The sequence below is a fragment of the Colletotrichum lupini genome, chromosome 2, assembly GCF_023278565.1.
Source record: "Colletotrichum lupini chromosome 2, complete sequence".
Lineage (NCBI taxonomy): Eukaryota > Fungi > Ascomycota > Sordariomycetes > Glomerellales > Glomerellaceae > Colletotrichum > Colletotrichum lupini.
Window position 1 is genome coordinate 621,857 of NC_064675.1, and position 25,382 is coordinate 647,238.

The 25,382-nt window shown below is 53.8% G+C and overlaps 9 protein-coding genes across 9 annotated transcripts; 6 read left to right on the forward strand and 3 right to left on the reverse strand.

The window, feature by feature from the left end:
- Positions 1–186: 186 nt before the first annotated feature.
- CLUP02_02566 (uncharacterized protein) lies at positions 187–468 on the reverse strand (the record flags this gene model as incomplete). The annotated part of the gene is made up of 1 exon (XM_049281597.1): positions 187–468. One exon carries the CDS (start codon positions 466–468, stop codon positions 187–189), a length of 282 nt encoding a protein of 93 aa, XP_049138740.1.
- A 193-nt stretch (positions 469–661) lies between these two features.
- On the forward strand, positions 662–2,546 carry CLUP02_02567 (uncharacterized protein; the record flags this gene model as incomplete). Its single annotated transcript, XM_049281598.1, has 3 exons — positions 662–695; positions 754–1,359; positions 1,414–2,546. The coding sequence occupies 3 exons, from the start codon at positions 662–664 to the stop codon at positions 2,544–2,546; spliced, it is 1,773 nt and encodes a 590-aa protein (XP_049138741.1).
- A 588-nt stretch (positions 2,547–3,134) lies between these two features.
- CLUP02_02568 (AT hook domain-containing protein family protein) lies at positions 3,135–3,794 on the forward strand (the record flags this gene model as incomplete). Its single annotated transcript, XM_049281599.1, has 1 exon — positions 3,135–3,794. One exon carries the CDS (start codon positions 3,135–3,137, stop codon positions 3,792–3,794), a length of 660 nt encoding a protein of 219 aa, XP_049138742.1.
- Positions 3,795–4,553: 759 nt separating this feature from the next.
- On the forward strand, positions 4,554–5,180 carry CLUP02_02569 (uncharacterized protein; the record flags this gene model as incomplete). The annotated part of the gene is made up of 1 exon (XM_049281600.1): positions 4,554–5,180. One exon carries the CDS (start codon positions 4,554–4,556, stop codon positions 5,178–5,180), a length of 627 nt encoding a protein of 208 aa, XP_049138743.1.
- A 1,189-nt stretch (positions 5,181–6,369) lies between these two features.
- Positions 6,370–11,440, reverse strand: CLUP02_02570 (uncharacterized protein; the record flags this gene model as incomplete). The annotated part of the gene is made up of 6 exons (XM_049281601.1): positions 6,370–6,407; positions 6,732–10,460; positions 10,556–10,755; positions 10,968–11,062; positions 11,163–11,197; positions 11,329–11,440. The coding sequence occupies 6 exons, from the start codon at positions 11,438–11,440 to the stop codon at positions 6,370–6,372; spliced, it is 4,209 nt and encodes a 1,402-aa protein (XP_049138744.1).
- A 2,670-nt stretch (positions 11,441–14,110) lies between these two features.
- On the forward strand, positions 14,111–15,736 carry CLUP02_02571 (uncharacterized protein; the record flags this gene model as incomplete). Its single annotated transcript, XM_049281602.1, has 10 exons — positions 14,111–14,250; positions 14,301–14,427; positions 14,478–14,579; positions 14,653–14,726; positions 14,841–14,892; positions 14,949–15,028; positions 15,065–15,140; positions 15,176–15,293; positions 15,408–15,510; positions 15,625–15,736. The coding sequence occupies 10 exons, from the start codon at positions 14,111–14,113 to the stop codon at positions 15,734–15,736; spliced, it is 984 nt and encodes a 327-aa protein (XP_049138745.1).
- Positions 15,737–16,111: 375 nt separating this feature from the next.
- CLUP02_02572 (transmembrane GTPase fzo1) lies at positions 16,112–18,899 on the reverse strand (the record flags this gene model as incomplete). The annotated part of the gene is made up of 2 exons (XM_049281603.1): positions 16,112–16,473; positions 16,538–18,899. 2 exons carry the CDS (start codon positions 18,897–18,899, stop codon positions 16,112–16,114), a joined length of 2,724 nt encoding a protein of 907 aa, XP_049138746.1.
- Positions 18,900–19,511: 612 nt separating this feature from the next.
- Positions 19,512–20,422, forward strand: CLUP02_02573 (uncharacterized protein; the record flags this gene model as incomplete). Its single annotated transcript, XM_049281604.1, has 4 exons — positions 19,512–19,517; positions 19,577–19,840; positions 19,969–20,226; positions 20,282–20,422. The coding sequence occupies 4 exons, from the start codon at positions 19,512–19,514 to the stop codon at positions 20,420–20,422; spliced, it is 669 nt and encodes a 222-aa protein (XP_049138747.1).
- A 3,128-nt stretch (positions 20,423–23,550) lies between these two features.
- Positions 23,551–25,364, forward strand: CLUP02_02574 (protein phosphatase 2C; the record flags this gene model as incomplete). Its single annotated transcript, XM_049281605.1, has 2 exons — positions 23,551–24,810; positions 24,861–25,364. 2 exons carry the CDS (start codon positions 23,551–23,553, stop codon positions 25,362–25,364), a joined length of 1,764 nt encoding a protein of 587 aa, XP_049138748.1.
- Positions 25,365–25,382: the final 18 nt, after the last annotated feature.

Below are 25,382 nucleotides of genomic sequence, written 5' to 3' on the forward strand. Positions count from 1 at the left end.
GCTGCCATCCCATCTAGTTCAGTGGGTCTTTATCTTTGTGCTAACAGTAACTTGTCATCCGGGGAACGCCTCCGGCTACGTCTAGACTTCAGGGCATCCTTGACTCCGCCTGAGCGCAGTTCCCATCAAGATCCTTCATAGGTACGGGATTCTTTGAGGCTTGAGCCTTGATCACTACTTGTGCCGCTATTTTTCAGCTAGCAGGATGCTCATACTCGGACAATGCTGCTCCACTGCAAGTCGCCGGCCGGCAAATTGATGGACAACTTCTTGAAGAATTGATAAATGCCGTGGGAGATGGAAACAGCAAGGGGGGCATGCAGAATTCCCGACCATTGACGAATCAGCACTCAATGTTGGCCATTCGGATATGGAACCCAAATCCACGAAGGATGCAGATGCCGGAAGACCAACCAACGCCAAATCAATCATTAATGCAGCTGGCCAAGAAAGACCCAATATTCCCATATTCGTCTGCAGGCCAGGGGTTCTGACAGAATTCTAGTGCTTATTCGCAATTCAGAATGCGAGGAAGGCATGCCCAACCCTTTTCCCGCACTGGTGGGATCTTCGCCTCGAAATAAACGCCTCGAAAAAATATTTGTTCAATTGTCTCAGAAGCATCGACCTCGGGGGCTCGGAACCGATCCCGCTCTACACAATGGAGACTCTCGACTTCGTCGTTATCGGAGCCGGTGAGTAACATCCCCCTAAACCACCAACGAAGGTCACAATCTGAAGCCGAGTCTACAGGATGGTTCGGTCTAGCAGCGGCCAAGACTCACCACCAGCTCCATCCCCAACACTCGCTGGCACTCTTCGAGCAAGCCTCGACCGCCGGCGGAGTATGGGCCGAGCACCGTCTCTACCCGGGGCTGAAGAGCAACAACATGCTCGGAACCTACGAGTACCCCGACTTCCCCATGGATCCGGAGACCTTCGGGATCTTGCCCGGAGATCACATTCCCGGCCAAGTGCTGCATGACTATCTGTTAAAGTACGCCGAGACCTTTGGCATATTTGACAAGATCCGCTTCAAGCATCAGCTTCTCTCGGCGGAGCATCAAGAGAGCGGCGGCTGGGTCCTGACTCTTGTGAACGGCGAGGACGGTGGCGAGGTTCAGGTCCTCGCAAAGAAGCTAGTTGTTGCAACTGGTCTCACTTCAGAAGCCTTCCTCCCCGATTTCAAAGGCCAAGAGACGTTTGGTGCCCCTATTTTCCACAGCAAAGACTTTCTTCAGCATGCAGACACTCTGGAATCAGCAAAATCCGTGACGGTATTTGGTGGTACCAAATCAGCGTGGGATCTCGTATACGCCTACGCGATCAAGGGCATCAAGGTGAATTGGGTGATTAGAGGTATCTCGAGATGACCACCGCCAAATCATTACAACCAATGCTAATAGAATGTAGAATCCGGACATGGTCCAGTATGGATGGCTCCCCCATATGTCACGCCCTTGAAGAAGTGGCTAGAAAAGCTCGTTCATACACGCGCCCTTACATGGTTCAGTCCCTGTTCTTGGGGCGACGCCGATGGATACGTCAAGACGAGGAACTTTTATCACGGCACGGCGATCGGCCGCGGCATCACCAATAACTTCTGGAGCGTCCTCGGCAACGATGTCATTACCCTGAACAGGTTTGATTCGGACCCGGAGCTGAAGAAGCTGAAACCGTGGAGCGAGGCCATGTTTACGGCTTCCAGCTTCTCTATCCTAAACTACGAGACGGATTTCTTCGATCTCATCCGCAACGGGACAGTAAAGGTGCATATTGCCGACCTGATGAAGCTATCGCCAGGCACCGTCCACCTTTCCGACGGCTCTTCCCTGGCATCAGACGTTCTTTGTTGCGCAACCGGGTGGAAGCAATTCCAGCCTATAAAATTCCTGCCCGAAGGCATCGACAAGGAGCTCGGTCTCCCGCACAAGCCTTCTGCAGAAAGTTTCCCGCCCGCCGAGATGATTGAGACTATCGACAAGGAAATTTTCGAGAAATGGCCGCGTCTCAAGGATCAGCCTGTTCAGAACAAGAAGCTTAAGGCACTCGTCGAGGATGAAGGCATCTCGACAAAGGACGCCACCAACCCGTATACACCCCTCACGCCATACGTGCTCCATCGCTTCATGGTACCGCCGTCGGCCAAGCTGCTGGTGCACCGCGACATTGCGTTCGCGGGCGTGTTGATGAATTTCACCGTGGCGATGATCTCCCACGTGCAATCACTATGGATCGACGCCTACTTCCATGACCAGATGCCCTCAGTGACCGAGGCCATAATAAGTGCTGAGACGATGGAAAAGCTGCGGTACGAGACTGCGCTTCACAGTCGGTTCTGCAAATGGAGGTACCCTGCTGGGCACGGGGATAAGTTCCCAGACTTTGTTTTTGATGCTGTGCCGTATATCGACCAGCTGGTGGGCGATCTGGGGTTAAAGGTGTACAGGAAGAATGGCGTGATTGCTGAGGCATCTGAACCATACGGCCCAGAGGACTACAAGAATCTCATTAGCGAATGGACAGAGAAGCAGGTTGATGGCTAATAAAATACCAACCACGCTCTCGATCCGCAAAACAAACCAATAATGTTTGATATCTACTTTGACTTCGCTTTCGGATCTAAGTGCCGTTGAGGCTAGCCAATCACGGAAAAATTAGGCAGCAGCCTCACCGCCCTCGAAATGTCCAAATCCTGCGGCCCTATGCCTTATCGGATTAATACTTCAGCATCGACTCGGTGTTATCCTCCGGTGATTCTTTACAGTTGATCGATATCATTACTGAACCCCCTCCCCGGTATTGTGATAATGGAGGAAACACGGAGACCCGCAGTCTCAACCAGGAGGACGAGACAAACAGCGAGATTGGACGAAGCAGCGGCCGCCTCTTCGGGACTATCCCAAACTACAAACAACAATCTTAACTCTATCATCATAGAACCTGAATACAGTACGACAGGCTTGTCGGTGGAAGGCCTGCATATCCTTCCAGAAGTCCTCCACGCCGGCCTCAAACTCAAAGACTTAGGGAAGAAAAGCATTCAGCTGCTCTTAAAGAAGCGTCAACTACTAAGAGACACACCACTTGATATCCCAGAAGACATGGAAAGAAAAGGACTAGCCTCATCAGTCATGGCAACTCTGGTCTTTGCCCAGGAAGAAGCAGGTACAGCAGTCTGTATCTCACCCAACGGCATTCTCCTCACTTGCTCCCACTGCATCGCCGAGACCGTTGACGATTTTGACGATTCCAAAAGCCACTGGCTTCTCTTTGCTTCAGGCCAAGTAGTCGAAGCCAAAGCACTAGCATGGGATGACAAGAGAGACCTGGCCCTGTTGAAAATCACCTCAGCCCAACAACCTCCGCCACCTTCGGGACCGACATCATCATCATCATCATCATCACCGCACTCAGGGAGTTTCCCCTTTGTGACCCTCTCCCCCTCACCGCCCGCCTTGAAGGCCCGACTCATCTGCGTCGGCCACCCGGGCAGCGAGGACTTCGAGGCGGCTGTCCCGGGAACAAAGACGGACTACAACGTCCTCCACCTCAGCACCGGCACGTTCAGGGGCTGCGCCGAGGGCCAGAACCTGCAGGATAATTCGGAGATCGGGGCGCTAATGCATTCTTGCTGGACGTACTGGGGTCACAGCGGCGCACCGCTGGTCGACAGGAAGACGGGGACGCTCGTCGGGCTTCATTCATCATGGGATGATGAGACGGGGATGCGGAGGGGAGTTGCTTGGGAGGCTATATCCGGGTTTCTGGGGGAGAATAAGCGTTATTTGTGATCTTTGGGTACCAAGTCTTCTGGCCATGTAGGTGCTTCTCTTCTCATGGGGTATGGTGTATATTTCTACACAGATATATCGTACATCAGCTGGGTGCTCTATTCTTCGTAGATACGCAATACAACATGAGGGTAAAGGTAGGAAGGTCGTTCTTGCCTCTTTACCTTATAGCGTACCTGCCTCCCTTTTCCGGTTCTTCCATTGTTGACTCCTTCGTCATCTGAAGGCTGCTTTCTTCCATCACATACATATCCTTTCCTCACAGTTGAGTACCCAAAACACCTCGAGCCTTTATACCCTTCCACCCAGATGTTGTTCTTTTCATGGTCACCAAAACCCACCCACACGCTCACATCCGTCCATCGATTGCATGCGAGGCTTCTAGCTTCAACAAACCCATATAATCCGTTCGAATACTCTGCTTAAACACCAATCATCGAATCCCTCTCCTCCTGTGTTTGCTCAAAGAATCAGAGTTCTTCTCATCAAAAGCTGTGAGTTGTTGTGCTAGTCCTCCTAGTTAATCACACCGATCCTCTGACATATATCTCTAGACAATACCCTTGGTTCCAACGCATTCAATGTGCGGTACCCACGTCTGCGCTTCCCATTGATAACTTCGATACCATCGGGCAGCACCGTCTCTGCGCTCACGATTCTCACGATTCTCACAATTTCAAAGTTCAACCTCAGGTTCCTCCCGCCTTCCACTGCTCGAATTACCGGCTGCCCGTCCGCCTCCCACCCTCTGCTCCAACGATGCCTAACCTCTGGCAGGGCGAAGGCCCTTACCTTCCCTCCTTCAACACTCCCACAACGACTACAATCTCAACTCCAACAAGCCTCTTCTCATCGTCAACAACATCCATCGCAACCGCAGCAATGCCTACTACCACCGAGGAAGTCGAAGCTCTCCGCGCTTGGGTCCTCTCCACATCGGGCAACTGGCTGTTGAACATCGCCAAGGCCCTCGCTCTCTCCATCCCCCTAGGAATCCTCATGTCCGCCATGTGCTGCTGCTGGATCCCTTGCCTTTGGTACACCGACCACCTCACCGACGACTTCCTCGACATCAGTGTCTGGACCGGTCGCCTTCTCCGCGGCGAGTACGGCCCCCGCGGTGGCTGGATCCCCTTCATCCGCCGCCGCGTCAGAATGTTCTTCATGGGTCGCGAGGAGCGCGCCGAGGCCCAGCGCCGCGAGGCGCAGGAGGCCATTGATCGCGTCGTCGGAGAGCTTCGCGGCCGCGACGGCCATGTCGTTCGTGTCGGATACCAGCAGGAGCCTGCCATGACGACTGGCCTCCCCCCTCAGAACCGCAACATGCGTCGCCAGATGGCGCGTCAGCAGGCTCGTGCGAACCGTACGGCCAATAATAACAACTAAGCAATGCTCAAATCCCTCCTGGTCGAACTTCACGAGTTACCGTTTCGAATCCTGTTCCAAACGTCCAGCACTTGCGGGAAAAACATCAAATTTGGTAAGACAGCCGTTCCTTCCTCTTCCTTCCTTCTCGCCAATCTCACGATGAGACCAAAAAAAGCTTGACTAATATCGAGCATAGGTAGCCACTGCTCCTCCTGAAACGACCACGAACAAGACACATACAAAGTTGTATTCCGCGACACGGAAACTGGAGGGTATCTGACTAGGAGGACAGAGCGATGCTGGGTGCGCTTGGTTAAGTGCATACGCGCATAGGCTGGAAACGATACGATTGGCGACGAGCCAGGCTGCTGCCACATCCTATCCGAGAGAGTGTGGAAGGAGAGAATAGGGGCAGACAGGTTCCTGATATGACTGGGGATCGTTGGAGATCTGGAAGCATGCCCATTACTGAGACTTGCGAGCGAGATGAGTGGACCATTGGCATTCCGAGCGATAGTTACGACCTCCAAAAGACCCGTTCTTGCATTGATCAATTTGTACCCTGCTTGTGACTTTGACTAGTTTTCACTCTGTCGTGTCCCCTTTCTGTGCCACAAGGTTAGCCAGCCGATGCAAGCCCAAAGCACTCGTTCATTTAGCCTACCTTGAAACTGAGTGTTGTCAAAACAAGACCGAAACACCACACCTCTCACTGTCAAACTATAACGAAGAAGGAGCACCAGGGTGAAGTCAGATATCTGCATCTCATTTTGACGCCTCCGCAGAGAACCGGCCAAGTCTATCTCAAGATAAAACCTTCCAGCTGTTCTTCGCCGAGATGGTGGGTAGTATGTACAGTCCAGAAGTTTTCCTACACACAGGAGGCGTCAAACGCGCCAGCCGACTCAAAGATTGGATCCTGCAAAAGAAAAGCGATCCTCTTCTTCGACTTTTTCTCTTCCGTCTCTCCGGGGCCGGTCGTTGAGTGAGTTCTCTTTCAAGCACACGCCGGCCCTTCCTCCAAAAATGACGCGTCTCCAAACTGAACAATCCCCGGTTGAGGGGTGGTATCATTTCCTGACTGAAGCGAAGTGCAAAAATTAGGAAATCACAAGTGTGTGTGTGTGTAAATGGCGTTTGGCCATGAAATTATTGCCTGTTGATAATAGAAGGCGTGAGGGTACGTGTGAAGTGGGTAGCGAATGAGTTACTTCCGTTTCGGACGCTCATTGCTCTCGCTTGGTACTGGGTGTATGTTGTTATGTTGGAGCTGTGAAGGCAGGCAATGAACCATGCGAGCGAGTTGAGGTCGATGGTAAAAAGGTATGTTGACAAAAAGGAAAGGCGGTTGGCGTGTTGGTAACGGGTACTTGAGAAGAGTCAAAAAGAGTTTGGGGTATAATAGAAAAGGGTGGGCAAAAGTATGTCCCAAGGTTTGATAAAGTAATGTAGGTGGGTATCGCCATTGTGTTTACTGCCCGAAGGAACTGTGGCTTTGATGCGCGTCTCGAAGAACTAAATATCTATTAGCATGAATGTGGAAAATCTGGCGACCATGCCTTGACTTACTGTGCAGCACATTCATCTGGCCGGCGCGATCTTCGCACGCAACCTGCAAGCCGGAGCCTTCGACCAAGTCAAGGCAAATGCTGTTAGGCAGCTCCTGAATTTCCATGTCGGGGATGTAGGGCACCCGGAAGTCCGAGAGATGGTATCTCTTGACACCGGCACCCGTAGGCTGCTTGTTCTTGGCGGCGTTGCCAGCGGCGACGGCGCTCAAGATCAAGAACCCTTGGGAGTCCAGGCACATGCTGCGACGCTTCCATAGCAAGTTATCTGGAAATTGGACATTGACATCTCCCATGAAAGCTTCGATGGTAGGCTGCTGGAGGCGGGCCACCTCTGATGCGTCCTCCTCCTGAACTGTAGGAGAGATGGCAGTCGGGGTCATGGTCTTACCACGCCCAGCACTGCTCAGGGATGACGAGAGGCGACGCATGAACCGACCCGCGCGACCCTTCTTCTTGTCGCTAGCAGTGGATTTGCTATCGTCGCCAGAGCCGCTGCCCTCAGTAAACATGGACGGAGACATGGCACCGCTCAAATCGTTCTCCTTGCTAATGGAAGATCGACGACTGCTGATCGATAGACGGCGGCTATGACCACCAGAATTCGCGTGAGTAGAAGGGGGTCTTGAGGGAGACTTTGAGCCAGGAGACATGGGGAGAGGAGCGGTCAACGCCTCTGTGGAGGGAGAAGTGAGTGACTTGCGGCGGTCCTTGATGAAGTCCTTCATGATGCTGAGAGACGAGCGCCTCGGAGCTTCTTCGACATCCTCCTTTGGGTCAATGGACTGAGAGCGGCGCTTCTCCTTTGACAGTCTTCGCTCTTGGATAGTCTCCTTGGAGGGCTCCACTGTGGCCAGATTGGCTGGCGGGAGCGGGAGCTCAGCCTTCTGATGATCGACAACTAAAGGCGACACCTTAAGATCGAGTCGTTCGAACTCGGAGGGGTTTTTGGGCGGCTCCGGCGCCTTACCAGCCTGGCTGGGGTCGCGAATGATTCGCGCCGTAACGGAGATGGATTCTGGGCGGCCCCTGGGCGGATTGCTGCCAGGCATCTCAAACATTGAGAGCCTGTTTGCCATGGACCCCGATCTACCCCGGCCTGCAGTCTCCGGAGATGACTCTACAGACTCGGCCATAATAGGGGGGACAGGACTGGCGCCACGTGTCGAAGGCCTCGTCCTGTCGACAACCGAAGGGGAACGAGATGGCGGATCCCGGACGCTTCCCCTCTTAACGGCGAAGAATGCTGAGGATGGCCTCGGAGCCTTCAGACTACTTGTGTCCGCTTCGACAACACCGGGTGCATGGGCAGACAGCTTTTCCAGAGCCTTGATACGTTGGGAGATGCTAGATCCAATCTTGTTAGGCTGGTTTGGCTTCAAGTGATTGTTGCCTTGTTGCTGCGTAATCTTGTGCAGAAAGGCTGCGCCAGATGAGATTGATCTCTGGCTTTGGGCTTGAGCCACATCTGCAGCCGTGAGCCCCCGCACTGGGTTCGAAATGGTGCGAACAACTCCGCGCGACGTCGGCCTGCTAGCGTTCTGAATCGTCGGGCTGGGAAACACTGGGGTAATGGGCGATTTGGATACAGTTATATGCTGTGCTTGCTCAACTGTAGCAGAATGCAGCTCATCTAACAAGTCCTCATCGTCAGAGATGTTGTCGTTTGCGCGCTTCTCGAGTACTTCCAGATCGGTCCGGATCGGTTCAACGAGCGATCTTCGCTTGGACGCCTCCGAGGCTACCGGAGTCTCCTCAGCAACACTGTCGTTTTCCTCTTCAGCAGTGGGCAGTGGCTCTGTGGGTGCCTGTTCTTCAGGCGACACGATGGTGGGAACTTCGACAGTTGCAGCCGACCTGAGATCCTGGGTCGAGAACTTGGACCGAGGAACTCTGAGTCCAGGCGAGCGAGGAGATAGCGGCGATTTGGGTGATACTTCCGCCGGCAAAGAAACGGTGTCGCTGACATCCAGCGGAGTCGGCTTCGTCGATTCGACGGGAGCCTTTGGCTGAGTTGGGCTCGTGGAAAACTTGGAGATTGGTAAGCTAAAGGTGGGCGATTTGGGTTGTTGAGCCTCGACTGCTACCTTCTCAGTCTCAATTTGTGGTTCTATGGGCTGGGCGAGTCCAGTGGTTTCCGCTTGCTCGACATCAAGTCCTTGTGGTATGACAGCGAGGGTTTCCTCCTTGTCCTCGATCGAGTTCTCGGCGGCAGGTAGAGCTTCCTTGGGTGCGGAAACATCGACTGGGTTGGTTTCGGGGGGGTCGGTGACTACATCTTGAATCGTGGGGGTGGATTCAACCACCGGCTCGGCATCGTCCTGTTTCTCACTGGTATCGGCCTTGGGCTCGTTCGATTCAGGGGCCGTAGCCTCTTCAATAACATGAGCTTGCTCAACCTCCGCCTCCCGCTCGACTTGCTCGTGTGCCTCAACCATATCCATATCAGCATCAAGATTCTCTTCCTCGAGCTCCTTTACTGTCTCTTCGGTGGATTCGGAAAGTGATGACGCCTTCGTCGACTGGTCGGGTTCGGAAGATGCTATGATGGGCGATGCAGGATGAGAGTCACTCTGAGTGAACTCAGAGGCCACGTCGGTGTGGACAGACACTGACGATGTGTCAACGACAATGCCTGAATCTGCCTTGGAGACCGAAAGTCGTCTCTTACGTTCGTCGTCGTCATCTGCTTCGGCAGCTAGGGTCTCCTCGGTTATCTCCTCAATGTGTTCAACAGGCTGAGCCTTTTCCGAGGCGACCTCCTCAGCAGGGGCATCGATAACAGGGGCGGAGGCGGATTGTTGGTTCATTTTCTTCTTCTTCTCCCTCAGTTGCATGGCCTTCATTAGACGCGCCTTTTCAGGCGTCATGACCTGTTTGGCGGAAAGGATGGTGAAGGATGGCATCGCGGATTTAATTGAAGCGCCCGAGCTCGTTGTGGGTCGTCCTGAGCTCGTGTGTGGCCTAACGGGTTCATCAACCTGGGAAATGGGATCCCCGTCGGGTAGGGGTATTGAAGTGGCGGCCAAGGAGATTTCGGTTGTTTCGTCGGGGTGGGCTGGTTCGGCAGGATCCAGAGTATTTTCCTTGGACTTTCCCTTTTTGGAACCCTTGGAAAATAGCTTGAAGCCAGAGGGCATCTGCGAAATTGGTCGGAAAGCAGCCCCCACAGCAGCAGTTCCGGTGCGAGCACGGCCGGCAACGTCGAGAGATGGTCGTGGGGCAAGTTTGACTCTGGGTTTGCCGTAGGTATAAGATGACGAAGAATAAAGCTCGGGTCGCAGGGACTGCGATGACATGCGACGTCCTTCGTCTACTGATTTCGAAGGTGAAGGTGGTCTGGCGCCAACAAATTCGGGCGGCTCCAATGATGTAGAAAACTTGCTCTCTTCTGGCGAATTGGCAAGGTCGGCGTTCAACGTCACGGGCGGACCGTCAATTGGCGATTTCGGGGTTTCTGTCAAATCCTCTGTCGCGTCTTCAACCAGATTATCACCGGTGGACTTCCGCTTGCTTGCTCTCTGTTCTTCTTCTTCCTCTTCCGCAATCTCCATCAACCGTCTCCGTCTCAAAGAGCTGGTCGAGGACGAGGTTGATCCAGATGCAGCGTGCAAGGAGCAGGCGGCAGACAGCTTGGTATCCTTGAGCTCCTTCGCGGAAGCTATCGAGAAATCGGTATTGTACGGCGCAAACCGCTCGCATACGGCATTGAAGTGGACAGTGACTCGCGCTACGATTGACAGACAGAAGGCCCAGTCAGCTTCATCTCCCTCTGGAATGGGGGAAAGACCACAATAGTGCGCCACAGCCTAGAGACAAACCCACCTTGGACAAGTCGAGAACAATCTTCGGGAAGATATTTGATGATTACGTTCCGGCGTCGGTACCTCAGAAAGCCAAATAAGGGCGAGTGGTCTTCGTTGTCATTTTCGAATTGAGCGATGTTGTTCCGGATCTCTACAATGCCACCATTCCCGCGACCCAATAGTTCAACGTCATCGCGACTGGCATACTTGAGGAGAAACCTATATTACGCAATGGTTCATGACGTCGGTCAGCCTACGTGAATCTAGCAGCGCCTCAAAGGCCAGCAAAGAGACAAGGGAAATTTGCATAGTGAGATGTAAGGGAAGCGGTGTACAGCCGGCGAGCTACTTCGAGCTGGCAAGCGGTGACGGGCACGGAGAAGAAGATGTTTCGGTCTTTCGCAGTGGGGATAAAAGGGAGGGATTCATACCATCCTCCTGGTTCAGCAACGGCAGCCTCATGGGCCTCCTTGACCTTGGGGTCGTCCAGGCCATTGAGCGACATCCTCCCTGTCGACTTGGCGAGCTACGAGGGTTTGCGGTCTTCGTCGTCGTTGTCCACGTCAGTGCTGGTGGTCGGCGGGCGTGGAGAGCGAGCGCGCGGCGACTGCGACTACGACTGCTACTGCGACTGCGACTGGGAGCCGGGAGCTGTACGGAGCTGTACGGAGGTAGCTGTTGGCGAGGCTGGTCTCCGGGGGGCCGCAGAGCGAAATCGGGTGGATTCAGACGGAGAACCAAAAAGTGGTTCGGAAGGGGGGTTTTTCGTCGCTTAGTATGCGCAGGCCGGACCGATGGCGATTGCGATTTTCAGGGGTAAGGCTGAAGAGTGCAGCGGCGACAGCAGCAGCGGCAAAGGCGGCGACATGTAGAACAGGCCAAGGGGCATGGGCGAGCTGCACATGGGCACCAAGAAGTGTCGTGAAGAAAGAGGGGCAGCACAAAAGAGACACAGGCAGAAGAAAGTGTGTCCGGCCCTTTGTTGTGTAGGTAGACGAGGGTTGAGGAGGGAGATTTGAGTCGTCTATGGGAAATGCGACAGGAAAGAGAAAGTGGGAAAAGGTCGTGTTTGAGCCACGGACCTCGACGAGGGGAGCTTCTTGGTGGAGGCCGAGTGAGACGGAGGGGTGTCTTGGGCGTAGGGAGGTTCTGGATAGGTACGGATAATGATAGTCTGATCTGCCCAGGTCGCGTCTGCCGGCTCGGGGGGTGGGTGAAGTCGTATTGTTGCACCAGTTTGCTGCAGGTGAGGTGGTGGTCGACGCGTGGGATGAGAACGCAGTGCAGCAGACAGGGTTGACTACGCACCCTGTACCAAAGTAGGCGATGGAAGTAACGACTGAGAGACAGACAGGTAGGGACGAAAGGTCAAGGTACCTCTCGAAATGAGCGTGCAGCTACTGCTAAGGCAGCCAGATGAAATGAATGGAGAGAAGGTGTAATTACGGCTGGACCGTGGCAAGGGCAGTACGGATAGAGTACCGTGAAGAGAGGCGTAAATGAAGAATTGGATGGGACTAGTACGACTAAAGAGCTAAGGGTCTGAAGGGTCGAGGACAACAAGGGGTCCAAAAGAAAGTAAGGTAAGGTAGGGTGGGCACAGGAAGAGAGATAAGGATAAAGAAGAGAGAAGAAAAAAGTAGTTTAGGTGTAGAGATGTATCCAAGTCGCAAAGGTCGCAAGCTGAAGATACGCAGTATTGCGCTTGGAAGACACGCATAAGTTGACAGCAGAAAAAGTATTACGGAGCGGGAAGAAAAGGGGGGGCGGATAGGAGAGAAAGAGGCGACAGTCGGGAACTTCTTTTGCTTGTCATGGAAGTCTCGTCGAAATGGAAGGGAACCCCAACTTTGTGTCTCTGACTGGCAGGGGAGGGCCGATTGGGGTCTACTACGTACCGTCTACAAAGTAAAGGAAGGTATCCGCAACGGGTCCATGCCTGCCTGAAAGACCGGGTTTGACAACGGAAGGCACCAAATCATAAATGGATTATTTTGGAAGGGACCAAACAGAAAGTGTCTCCTTCCTCGCCAACTCCAATTGGCTTAGTTAAGCATCAAAGGGATGACTTTTGACTTCTCCCCTCTGCTCATCGTCGCTGGACTTCATCTCGAACCCACCACTTCCAACCAACCACCATCCTTAAACCACCTACCCTCACCCGCACCGGTCCTGCAGATACAGCTTAAAGCTAAAGCACCTCGCGCCGGCTGCTCTCGGGCCCCCCCTGGATCTTCTCCCTTTTGGGGTCTCGTCTGCGGGCTTAGGGCGAGAATGGAGTCGTCTTTTGGTCTACGCAGCAGACGTCCTTAATAAGGGGGAAAAGAACGGGAATTCTTTAGAACAAGACCAAGGGAGGCGGACGGCCACCGACCAAGTTCCAACAACCATGATGACAATCCCCTCAGCCAATCCTCTGCTTCCAATCGTCTGCAACGCACCCTGGAATCGCTGGGACTGCCGCTTGAGTAGTACAACACAGACCACCATCCATCCCGGTGGAGAGGCACGGAGGCAGAGCACGGGGCATCTGCGTCCTGCAGCAAATCGGTCCCTTCCAAGCCTTCTAATTCGGACTGATCGCTGGTCCAAAGAAACTCTGTTGATGTTGGCCTCTCCAACAGATACCCTTCTCTGCATCTCATTAGCCACGAACTGATGCCTACTAGGAATTAGAGCGGTGGAACTGAAAGGAAGGGGCTTCCAAGCTACGGTCACGATTTACCTAAGAATTCAACGAGAACCGTTTTGTCTTTCTTCTTCGCCGTTGAACGACCAAACAAAACACTCCATTCCAGTGCCCCCTAATCCTCCACCATCATGTTACGCCACCCTTTGCCGCTACTGGAAAACTTGCTAAGGGGGAACAAAGCGACGCCATCTTGTCATTCGCCGTCAGCCCACGTAAGTTCCTCTCGACACTATTTTGGACGCGACAACCGTGCCGAGAAAGGTCAGAAAGAGTCAGGTCAAGACACCGGTCAAGGCACGAAGTGACAAGACACAAAAAGAGAGAGAGAAAGAAAGAAAGACACCAGCTAGGCGGGCGGGCAGAACGTGGCAGGTCCGGGGGAGCAAGGGCAATGAAACGTCCAATGCTGCCGCCGGAGTCCCGGAACCTGAGTAGGCTGCACTTGCACGCCACGCTGACTGGACATTGGCTACGGGATCGACTCTCGACGAATCGGAGAACTCAATATACACGGGATATTGAAACTGCTTCAACATGTCTGCGTCGCAAGTTGGACGACATGCGACGAATAGGTTCCGGGGGATGCTGTTGTTTTGAACCATCCATTCACTCAAGTCAAACAAGTGGTTAGTGTCATATTTTGGGACTCGACATACGCAACGTTCACATTCCTCCAACCTCAACGGCCAAAGGAACAATAATGACGAACGACCACTTACACCCGCCACGACTCAGGTTCAAGAATAGCACCATGGGGGGGATGAGCAGAGTTCGTCCCGTCGGAATGATCTCCGTATCCCGCCACCACATGATCGACCCTATCTTTCTGACTTTAGCAAAACTCTGAGCCAAATTCCCACGGCTTGACGTGAACACTGAATGATGCCACCCTGGCTGATTCCCGACTCCATGGGCTGCCAAGTGGAGGTGGCAGAAAGGCTCTCCGAGTCTTGCTCCAACGACATCTGGTTCAACCACTCTCACGTGCGCGAAATACTGACCATCAACAATGGCCATCGCCAGTGCCAGCAAGATCATTCTTCCGAAAGCCACAATGTTTGACGTTTCTCAGCACACGCATGGCGCAATGGGATGAGCAGTCAACGAATCTCAGTGTACACCGTAACTCCACCGGCGGTTCGGCCATGCGCTATGACCGTCGTCGAACCCACAACGGGCTGCTTGCCAAAGAAGCCCAGGTGCGGAAATGAGAGTCAAATCAAAAAAGTTCGCCGAATCACCACCATAGAGAGCCGTCCCCCCAAGCTTGAGAATAATCTCTCACCCCAATTTCTCGCTGCCGTTTCCTCCCACTACCCAGAGACTGGTCCCGTACCAGCCGTTCGAACGCGTGGGTCTCTCACCAAACGTCTCTTCTCGGACTCGTTTCCTACCTCTACTAAGTTCGCTATGCATTTTTCTAGAAGTTCCGTTGTTCAGCGAAAAAGAGGGGCAACGGTAGGGGTCCTCCTCTGCAAGTGCATGTTATCCGTCCTCAGTAGCATTTGTCATTGTTTCGGACGATGCAGCTCATATTAACCTCCGATCTCTCTCGCCCCATCACATCGCAAATCTGGCCAATGTACTCCGTATTGCGGACCTCAACACTCAGAGTCCCAGCTCCAGCGGCAGCACCGGGAAGCTTTGCTACTGTTCTACATAGTGTAAGGGCCAGACCTCTCAAATCTCAGATAAAGTGCCTGCAGCTCCTAGCGTGCAGTACAAGGCAAGGTACGAAGTACATAATGCAAGCGTGCAACATGCAGCGTGCATATTCCCCCGCCCTCTCATCCAAGTCCGGTGATGCATAAAACCCCCGATTTCATCACTTGAAAGCAGCGCGGTCAAAGCGGAGCGAGTCCTCGAGTTTCCCGGCATGCCGTCTTCGTTCATTGCAAGTTGGATGAACCTCGTCACATGAACGAGATTTCATTCATGTGTCCGTAGGCGAACCCCTCAGTATCTCGTAAATCGAGGCGTTCATCTAAAATCTTCAATGGATCAACATGGGTACGGATAGCTGCGGAGACGTCATCCCAGCACCCAGGAGCTACAGATACCTTAGGTAACAGATACCTGCAGGCTCCACCGCTGCTGTAGAATTTAATCTCAGATCTTCTTCGAAAGAACGTTATCCGCATTATGGGGTGAGGAAACATTGAGGGAATCCCTCTCTCAGGAGAACGGAATCCAATATGGCCCAATAACCCAACGGCCCAGCGGCACCCCGGCGCTAGCTGGCTCCGGTTCACAGCTCCCGGCATGAACGGTGCCTCGGCAGCGTTGAACTGCCCATAGACTACGTAAGCAAGTGGAGGGAGTAGGGAGATTACATATCCCGTCCGGAGCACACCTCATGTTCTCCCCCGTGACATTTGACCTTGGACCGCGCAAAGGTTTGCCGCCGCCGCCGCCGCCGATCAGCCCGTCGATGCATATTCGGATTTGGGGCCCGAGCTGAAGCTGATATACACCATTCGGACTGGAATTCCATCCTCCATACTGTAAATGGTCGCATCTGATGAGCATGCCGCCATCGAAACTCAACTAAACTACGGGTCTCTGAGAAACGTAGTCACGGTTTCAATAAGTGTATCGAGAATTAGGTTGTCTTTGCGTCTACGTACATGCCTATCGTCATGTGCTCTCAACAGCACACTTTTGTGAAAGGAAACGAAAAAAAGTCCATGAGGGCAAAAGGGGTAGGGATATAAACTCAGGTATACATCGAGGGGGAAGGCCCAGTGTTCGAATCACCGGATAATTAAACGCCGTTTTTTCCATGCTATCGTAAGGTATAGTTTGTGCCACATTAAACAAGGAATTGAGATGGGTATTGTTCTTTTCTTGCTCTTGTCCATTTCTTTCTTTCTTTCTTTCTTTTCAGTGAAGGCCGGCACCGACGGCGCCCGGCGGCGGGGCATCCAGGTCGACGCCCTCGACGACGGTCCTCTGCTGCGCGCTGTTGCGGACGAGGTTGCCAAAGTACTTTAGCGCGACCTCGCTCTCCTGGCGGACCTTGAGCGTCTCCTCGCGGCGCTTGCCGAGGTCCTTGACGGACTGCTCGAGGCCGACGCGGAGGTTGTCGGCAGGGAAGCGGAGAACCTTGCGGACTGAGCCCGAGATGCGCGTCGAGTTGGTGTGCACGTAGTCGACTGCCTCCAGTTGAGCCGCAATCTTGGTGGAAAGCCGATGGGGCAGAGAGTTGGGGATCTGGTTGAGGATGTAGGCGGCGGCTGCGAATGCTGAAAGGGGGTTTGACGTTAGCTTCATCTGCTACTAGCAAAGAACGAGATTCCAAAAACTTACAAGCTGCAACGATGGCGGGGACAATGAGGCGACGCAAGTTGTCGTTGCCCATAATCTTCGCTGCGCTCAACGCATGGTCCAACCAGCCGCTGGAACCAATCATGCGAGGAACGAGAGCTCCCGCAACGGTGAGAGCCATTCCCGTGCCTGCCACCTTCTCCTGCTTCTGGACGATGGTGTGCCAGTCGACAAAATCCCAGAGTTCAGTGGGGACGTCGACATTACGTGCCATGGAGTCGCGCTTTCTCTTGAACATGACGTCGGGCCGGAACACCAGGCTCTGGTAGTCGTCGCCAAGATGCATAATGCCGAGCTGCTTAATGGCGTTCACGCCACCGACCGTCTTGGTCTTTGCGTGTTCCTCGCAGGCAACAACTGACTCATGGATGTAGGACATCATGGCTTCCTTCAATTCCTCTGCGTAATCGAAAGCATTGAAGATGCCCCGGTAAGGAACGCCGTGGTTGTTGTCCCCAGCATGATCGATAGCCGTGCTGAGAGTGGTCCGCGTGTAGTCATAGACCTCCTTGCATGTCCCTTCGGTGATCTTGTCAATCTCATCGCCAACCTGCGCCGTGGCCTTTCTGCTGGATTCGAGCTGGGGCTCAATCTCCTTGAGCTCCTTGACGACACGATCAAGTTCGGAGTTTGCAACCTCTGAGTTGACGTTGGCAAGAACGTGAACGTCGTTCAAAATATTGAGGAGGTAAGTCTTTGCCGGTGCTAGCTTGGATCTGGCGCGCTTCTCGAGAACGAATCTCCGCAACGATTGCTCGAGGTTCTCAAAGTCTCGGATCTTCTCAACGTCCTTGCCTTTGCCCTTAGGATCGTCACTAGGGTCGTCACCACCGCCTCCGCCGCTGCCCCCACCAGACGGCCCGCCTGGTGGCGCAGGAGCTGTAGGAACGGCATTACTCGAGACGAAGTGAACCAGCTCATTTGATTCCTTGTGCGTTCTCGGGCTCAGCCCGTGGACCTGGTCGAGGATCATCTTCTGACACCTATTCTTGTCTCTGATGTTGTCATAACCGTTCACCACAATGAACAAGTAAGCCTTCTCAGCAGCTGCTGCCCAGATGAACTCCTTGGCCGTCATAGTGAAATGGTTGGCAGCTGATACCACGAAGACAACGACATCGATCTCCTCCTGTCGGGCGAAGACGGCCGTCGTTTTGGTTGTATCAGAGTTGAGACCCGGGGCATCGATCAAAGCGATATCAACCACACCATTGTTGAGCAGAGACTCGTCAATGGTTCGTACATCCTTGACGTAGACCTTGCATTGGGTGTATTTCTCGTTGTCCACTACGAGCTCCTCGAGCTGCGCCAGCTTGTAAACGTCGTATGTGGTCTCGTTGTGGCGGTCATAGTCGGCGTCCTTGTGAACGGCATGCACCTCCTCGAGGCCTCCATTCTCCCTTGCATCCAGAACCTCGCAAAAGATTGCCGTGCAGGGTTGTTGATCCTCGGGAAGGACCTTTCTTCGAAGCAGAGCATTGCAGAAGGTCGATTTGCCGGCATTCAGATCACCAGTGATCAAGACTTTGCTGGAAGTATCTTCGATCCGTTCACGGAGGTTGAGCAGGTGTCGAACGCTGGAACTGATCTTGCCATCCAAAAGGGAGGCGATGGACCCCTTCTCCAAAGAGTGGACAAGCTCTGCCTGGTGAAGCGAGCCCAGCTTGAGATCCAGTTTGAGGACCGAGAAGTCCTGGGCAATTTGAGGTGTGACGAGTCGTGGCTCTTCTGGCGCCCGTCTTTCCTGTGCACGGCTCGACTCGGCACTCTCGCGCGCTTCTAGCGATGTGAAGGATCGTCGTAAGGATGGGGGAGCGGTCGGAGAAGACGGAACGGACGAGGCAGATGTCGACGCGGGGGCTTCGCCGATGGTCGAATATGAGTGTGAAGGGGCAGGGCGGGCTCCCTCGGCTCGCTGGACAGATGGATAGTGGGCTGGCCAGGACACGTTCATCTCTTGCAACTCCTTGAGGAGCTCAATGACCTTGTTGATGGAGCGACCCAGCGTCACCCTGTGGGCATTGTACCACAGCTGGTGGATGGCGCCGGCCTGACTGCGCCGGTCAGCTTCGGAGAGCTGGCCATTGACAGGAGTCGGAATATGTCGGTCGCCGGAGGAAGTCATGGCGTCGCCGTCCGCGATACTGCCGCCGTAGCCAGAATCGTTTTCGAGTAGTGACTGGAGATGCGCCGCATGTGCAGAGGTGGAGCCGGATCCAACGGTCATGAATTGCGGTGGCCTGCTCGATGACGGCACTGGTTGGTAAGGCGCGTCGTTGTCGTCCTTCTCAATCTCCTGGTCCATGGGGGCCTTGCCCTTCTTTGAAAAATAATCTTGGCTCATTTTCGGTCGGTCGAGGGTTGAAGCAGCATGGTCGAGAAACAATCAGGTGGGTTAGAGGACGGGAAGAAAGGGGATTTGTTTGGGAGGCGACGAGGTTTTAGCGTAGCAAGTCGAGAATGTTTTTTTGGGAAGCTCGTCATGTACTCCGTACATGAATGGAACTCCCAGCGCATGATTTTGGGCGGAGCGGCAAATTTCCCACCACCCTTTGTCGCGGCGCTTCGCCCATTGGCTCAAAACTTCGAGTCGGAAAATGCCGCCGCCATCCGAGGCCGGGCTGCCACGCTTCCATTCCTTATCTAATCATTTCCCCCCAGGTGGGAAGTTGGAACCTGGTCGGACCTTTCAGCGGGTCAGCGCAACCGATCTGAGCAGCACTCACCACTCACCTGTGGTTTCCTTGGAAGTTACCTGACGCTGTGCCAAGCTGTTGTACGTACCCTTGCCTGTTACGTGAGTGCCAGGGAACCCGAATATTAATCAACCTCCACTATCAACTCCTCTCCACGATAGCTACACAATCGCTACCATCGATCTCTTGAGTGCCTTCCTGTTGCCATTCCGATACACGACGCTTCATCCGCTCGGAAACGATTGTTCCCAGCCGCCACGATGAATGTATGCTGCGCGCACCTTTCCCCGCCGCGACTCGACCGACCACTAACCCTGTGGCCTAGATTCTGGAATGGGCGTTCGGCAAGCGAATGACGCCAGCGGAGCGTCTGCGCAAGAATCAGCGCATGCTTGATAAGGCGATTCGAGAATTGGATCAGGTCCGAACCAAGTTGGAGAAGCAGGAGAAGCAGTTGATTACCCAGATCAAGCAAAGTGCTCAGAAGGGACAGATGGGCGCCTGCAAGATCCAGGCCAAGGATTTGGTCCGGACAAGAAGGCAAGGAGTCACAAAGCCGATGGGTATACGGCGCACAAACCGGCTAACTGTCATTGCAGGTACATTGAGAAGTTCTACGGCATGCGCAGTCAACTGCAAAAGATCTCTCTCCGGCTTCAGGTATTACACAACCGGTCACTGGGGCTCGTAAACTTTAGCTGACACTTCATCTTACAGACATACCGCACCAACGAACAAATGATGACGGCCATGAAGGGCGCAACCCAAGCTCTTGGCACCATGAACCGATCGATGAACCTCCCCGCTCTTCAGCGCATCGCAATGGAGTTTGAGCGCGAGAACGACATTATGGACCAGAGACAAGAGATGATGGACGACGTTATGGATGATGCTATGGATGTTGGTGCCGAGGAGGAAGGCGAGGAAGTTGTCGAGCAAGTCCTGGAAGAGATTGGAGTTGACTTGACATCAGCGGTAAGTACCCCCATCCAGACATTGGCGGTTCAACAGCTAACGATGGACTGTGCAGCTGGGCGAAACACCGTCCGGGATGCAAACTGCAGCCGTCCCCGAAGGCAGAATTGCCCAAGCAGTTGGAGGTGGTGGAGGTGGAGGTGCGGATCCCGGCGACGACGACCTTCAGGCCCGCCTGGACAGTCTTCGGCGGTAATGACAACAATGGAGCAGCCAGTTTGTTTTGTCACATGTGGAACGGCGTTCCAGGATAAGGGAAGGCGAACTTTTTCTCGGGCAAGGCTCTAAATATGCAATACGTCTACTTCACAATACGTCTACTTCAATGGGAGTCGCCGTGAACGAGCCGTGAAATGCTGTTTGGGAGGTGACATCGGAACATTGCGTTATTCGTCTGCACCCAGTGCCGGCCCCTCCTGTGTGCTGAAAATGGTCATCCCTCATGCTTGGGTGTCGCCTCCACGGTTCATCTGATGCACATAGGTTTATCCCGAGTATCAACTTAGCATGCAAGACAAATGAGAGTCGCTTGTCGTGGTGAAGGTGAGGATCCAGGCAAATCGTTGCATTCAAGCAACCACACGAATCTACCACTCGCAGAATGCCATGTCGGCGGCACTGATGACTCGAGTCAGCGATTCTGTTAGTGTAGTGCTGTGCAAGCACATGTGGGCCATCGGATATCTCCAAGGTAATCTACATTTTCCAGGCCAGCCCAACCCAGCGAAATGGGCCCCCAACGGACCCTGATTTCTCACAACAACAGGTTGTTTGTGAGCTTGTGCCTATGAGGTTCCATGGAGCAGGATATAGATGGGTGCTTGATCGATAGCTTAAGCGGGTACCCTTACACGCCCCGCTTGATCGGCAGGGTTCATATGCCAGTTGAGCTGTCACGCCAACACGTCGTGACCAGCAAAGGCACATCCGCCCTCGGTCCATAATGTCGAGGTGGACCACGCAATACTATCATATGCCGTCCTTGTCTGTGGTGTAAACAAGCTTGATCATGACTTTCTCTTGCCATAGCAACTTGCGCTTGGGGCAGCCAACATATTCTAGATTGGGTCGGGTTACGGAGTGGCTTAGCCGCACATATTGGCTTTCGGCCGAGGGTCGTCTTACACTCCAGCCAGCGTGCCATGTTCTGTTCAATACTATTCATCGTATCTCTGGCATGGCATATGCGCATTGAGAAACGCAATGGCAGTGTGTTTCTCATGTGTGGCATGAGTGAGAGCCTAGATTGAGCCTGTTCGTTTATGCGTCACATGGGACGCCCAGCCATGCGAACCTAGATACATGATTATTGTTTCTACATCTGATAGACCGAAAGACGTTTGAAAAATGATGCGGTCGATGCTTACCTAGCAGGATGACGAGAACGCAAAGTGATTCGGTACTTTGGCGCTGGTGATCGGCGAGAGAAACGCCGATTTTGACCTAGCATTCCCATTGGGTGGGCGTTGGAGTGAGGTCAGTAGTCCACTTTGAGATCGAGACCACACTCGTCACTTTGGACAGAGATAGATGGAATAGGTAGGTAGTTGGAATCAGTGAGAAGAGTGTATTTCGCAGGGCGCATGATACTAACTTAGTGCTCATATTGCTCTATTTCATCCCCTCTCTGTCCCTGCAGATACTCCGAAGCATATGCCCGTCAGTTTAGCCAAGGACTTACTATCCAAATATCGGACACATCTCACAAGAACAGTCGAAACTCCCGGCGTGCCCTTTGTTTCTTGGCTTGGGGAGGGATCCAGATTCAGATCCAGTTTCCCGTCGGACGCTACACACACGGACACTCGCCTCGCTTCGTCTCGCCTCACCTCCCAACCTGACGCAGGTCATCACCGCCTCAAGTGAGACTTGACAACGCAGGTGGCAGTACACTACTGTGTACACTACGGCCCGAGTGGAGCTCGCCGCCCCCCAGTTGGTGTTGTTCATCACTGAGGTGCTGAGGTACACAACTTGCGTCGCCTGTGTGGTCACACAACTCTATACCTATTTCCCCCTCTTCAATGTTAAAGGCTGTGACTGTCAACTTACCTAACTGCGCATCTGCCTCATCCTCGGTGAATATTTGACGTGTTGGACAGCATTAAGTTTCAGACTATCTTCAGCTGCTGCGATACCTATATAGGGATTTGGGTGGTGAGAACAAGAGTGAGAAGCTCAGGCCAGGGAAGAAAGGCCCCCATAACGGAGAGCGGAGAACAGGTATTAAGCGCCGCTAAGAATGGAAGGACGGGACCCTGTGAATCGTTCCCGCCGCTTTCGCTTTTCACCTTCCCCCCTTCCCGGTCCCTCCAAACCGTCCAACTCTGGCCTCTGCCCTCCCCGTGCCCCTCCCATCCCCTCCCCCTCCTAGGTAGGCTGCTGCGGAGACACTTACCAGTACCAAGCGGGCAGCATTTCGCATCGCCTTTCCACAACCTCAACTCTCTTTCTCTCTGCCGCCCACCATCATTACATTACCTTGTTCACGCAACACCAACACCCTGCCATCTCCTCCCCTCCTAGACGATATTGCAGCCTTTGCCATCACACCCGGCAATCTTCAAACTGCACCCTCGGCGTCTCTATCTCGCCATCAATATCCAGCTTCAACCACGTCGTCCCGGCACTCCGAATCGCTGGGTACGTCACTCTGGTGAGTTACTGCTGCTTCTACCCTTCTGGTTTCCCCTCCACCATCATTCAGCCAGCCTACGTCACTTGTCACCCCAGGCCAACTGGACACACAAACATCATACATCCCGCTGTTGATATCTGCTTGTTCCCGTATCTTCATCAAACCCTTTTTTTGCGGGCTGCGCGCAGCACTTTTTGAGCATCTGGTTGCGCTACGAGTCTCGCAGAGCACATACCTACCTGCGCCATCTTGATATTAGACGTCAGTCACATAGTCACTAGCTGGCGCACTTGGTCGCCATACCGCCTGCCGCTCAGAGACCAGCGTCTCTTCCTCTCTTGGCTCCTTTCGTCTTACCTATGCATCAATCCTCCTCAGCTCGGACCCGACCCTCTGCCTAGCCCCCGGTCGGCCTCGGACCATTCTGCCCCTCCATGGGCCCGACGACCGTTCTCTCCAACCTCTTCACCTAATACTGACGATACCTTTATCAGACATCCATCTTCGCGACAATCCTTCTCCGAAATCCAAAACGCATCCAACGAAGACAGCTTCACTGCGACCCCATCGAACTCGATTGACCCTGCGTGTGGACCGGTCCCTCTGACGTCTTTTCGAGGTTCTTTAAACTGGCAGGAAGCAAGCGTCGCAGCCTCTCCAACCAGGGGAGTGGTCTGCTGACTAGAATGTTCGGCGGCGGCTCTAACTCGGCTGCGTCCAAGGCGGAGAGCGACCCAAAAGAGGACCGCAAGTCGCCTTCGCCCGAATCCGACAAGGGCGCCTCAGCCTCCCTTAAGTCAAACGACCAGGCCGCCAGCGGCGACAAACGGAGCGGAAACAGCAGTCCCCCGGGACGACAGCAAGATGGCTCTGCGGATAAGAAGCGCCGTGCCAGCGGTGTTCAAAGTAAGGCCGCGGGCCTGCTGGCTCATGCCAAGAACACCCTGAACTTTTCCCAGGTCGGCCGATCCAACTCGGATGTGAGCTCGCAGACCCCTCTCCAGAAGCTGGGTAAGCAGGATCCTGCTCTCGCTGTGCCTCAGGGCCAGCACAACAACTCAGCCGGCGACTCAATTCCCGGCCCGCGTTCCACTTTCCGCGTCGGTGTCTGGGAAGATAGGAACAAAAAGTGCCGCCGTACCATGGAGGACACCCATGCCTTCCTCTATAACTTTTTGCATACCCCAGCCCCTGCCATCGATGGTAAAAAGAGCGACTCTGTATCCGACGAGAAGGACGCCTCCTCGCAAGAGATGGTTGAAACGGACAATGGATACTTTGCCATCTTTGATGGTCACGCTGGCACCTTTGCTGCCGACTGGTGTGGCAAAAAACTTCATATCATACTGGAGGAAATAATCCGAAAGAATCCCAATGGCCCCATTCCCGAACTCCTCGATCAAACGTTTACTTCTGTTGACGCACAGTTGGAGAAGCTCCCTCTTAAGAATAGTGGATGCACAGCTGCCGTCGCCGTGCTGCGTTGGGAGGAACGGGTCCCGAGTGACCGCTCGGCAACCGGTTCTCAGGCTATTGCGCCGGCTACTGCGGCAGCCACGAAGGCTGCTAAGCTGACTTCAGAAGAGACCGCAGACGACAAGGCGGCATCAAGTGGTCCCGAGGCTACCCATGCCAAACTGAAGAGTGCAGCAAGCCGCCAGCGCGTTCTCTACACGGCTAACGTTGGCGATGCCCGTATTATACTCTGCCGCGGCGGTAAAGCGCTTCGTCTTTCGTATGACCACAAGGGCAGCGACGAGAATGAAGGAAAACGGATAGCGAACGCTGGCGGTTTGATACTCAACAACCGCGTTAATGGTGTTTTGGCCGTAACGAGAGCTCTGGGCGACACCTATATGAAGGATCTTGTCACTGGGCACCCGTATACCACCGAGACCGTCATTCAGCCCGAGAGTGACGAGTTTATGATTATTGCTTGCGATGGAGTAAGTCCTGTGCTACCCAAGCAGTGAAACATGGCTAATTTGTGTTCTAGCTTTGGGATGTCTGTTCCGATCAAGAGGCTGTCGACCTTGTTCGCAACATTGAGGACCCGGTTGAGGCATCGAAGCTTCTCGTTGATCATGCGCTGAACCGCTTCAGCACGGACAACCTGTCCTGCATGATTGTTCGTCTCGACAAGGAAGCCTTGTTAGAGAGCCAGAACGACAAGGAGAACGCCATTGGAATTGAGCGCCCTCCGCCCAATCCAGCCAAGGTCAGCGAGTCTGAAAAGATCATCCGGGAGACGAAGCAAAAGATTGCTGAGGGAGGTGCCCCGGCCATTGGCGTCTCGGCGAGCAACAGTGGACGTGGGCATGACCCCGCGTCAATTGATAATGGTGACTTCAAGCCGACGACGCTAGATGGGACCCTTGAAGAGGAGCCTGGACCGATTGATGATGGCGAATCCCCGGAAGTTGCCCCTGACACGACTCCGGCTATTCTCCCGGCCGAGGTTGAACAGACTGATGCCGCAGCACCCAAGAAGAGTTCTTAGAATTGGTTGAAAGGAGCA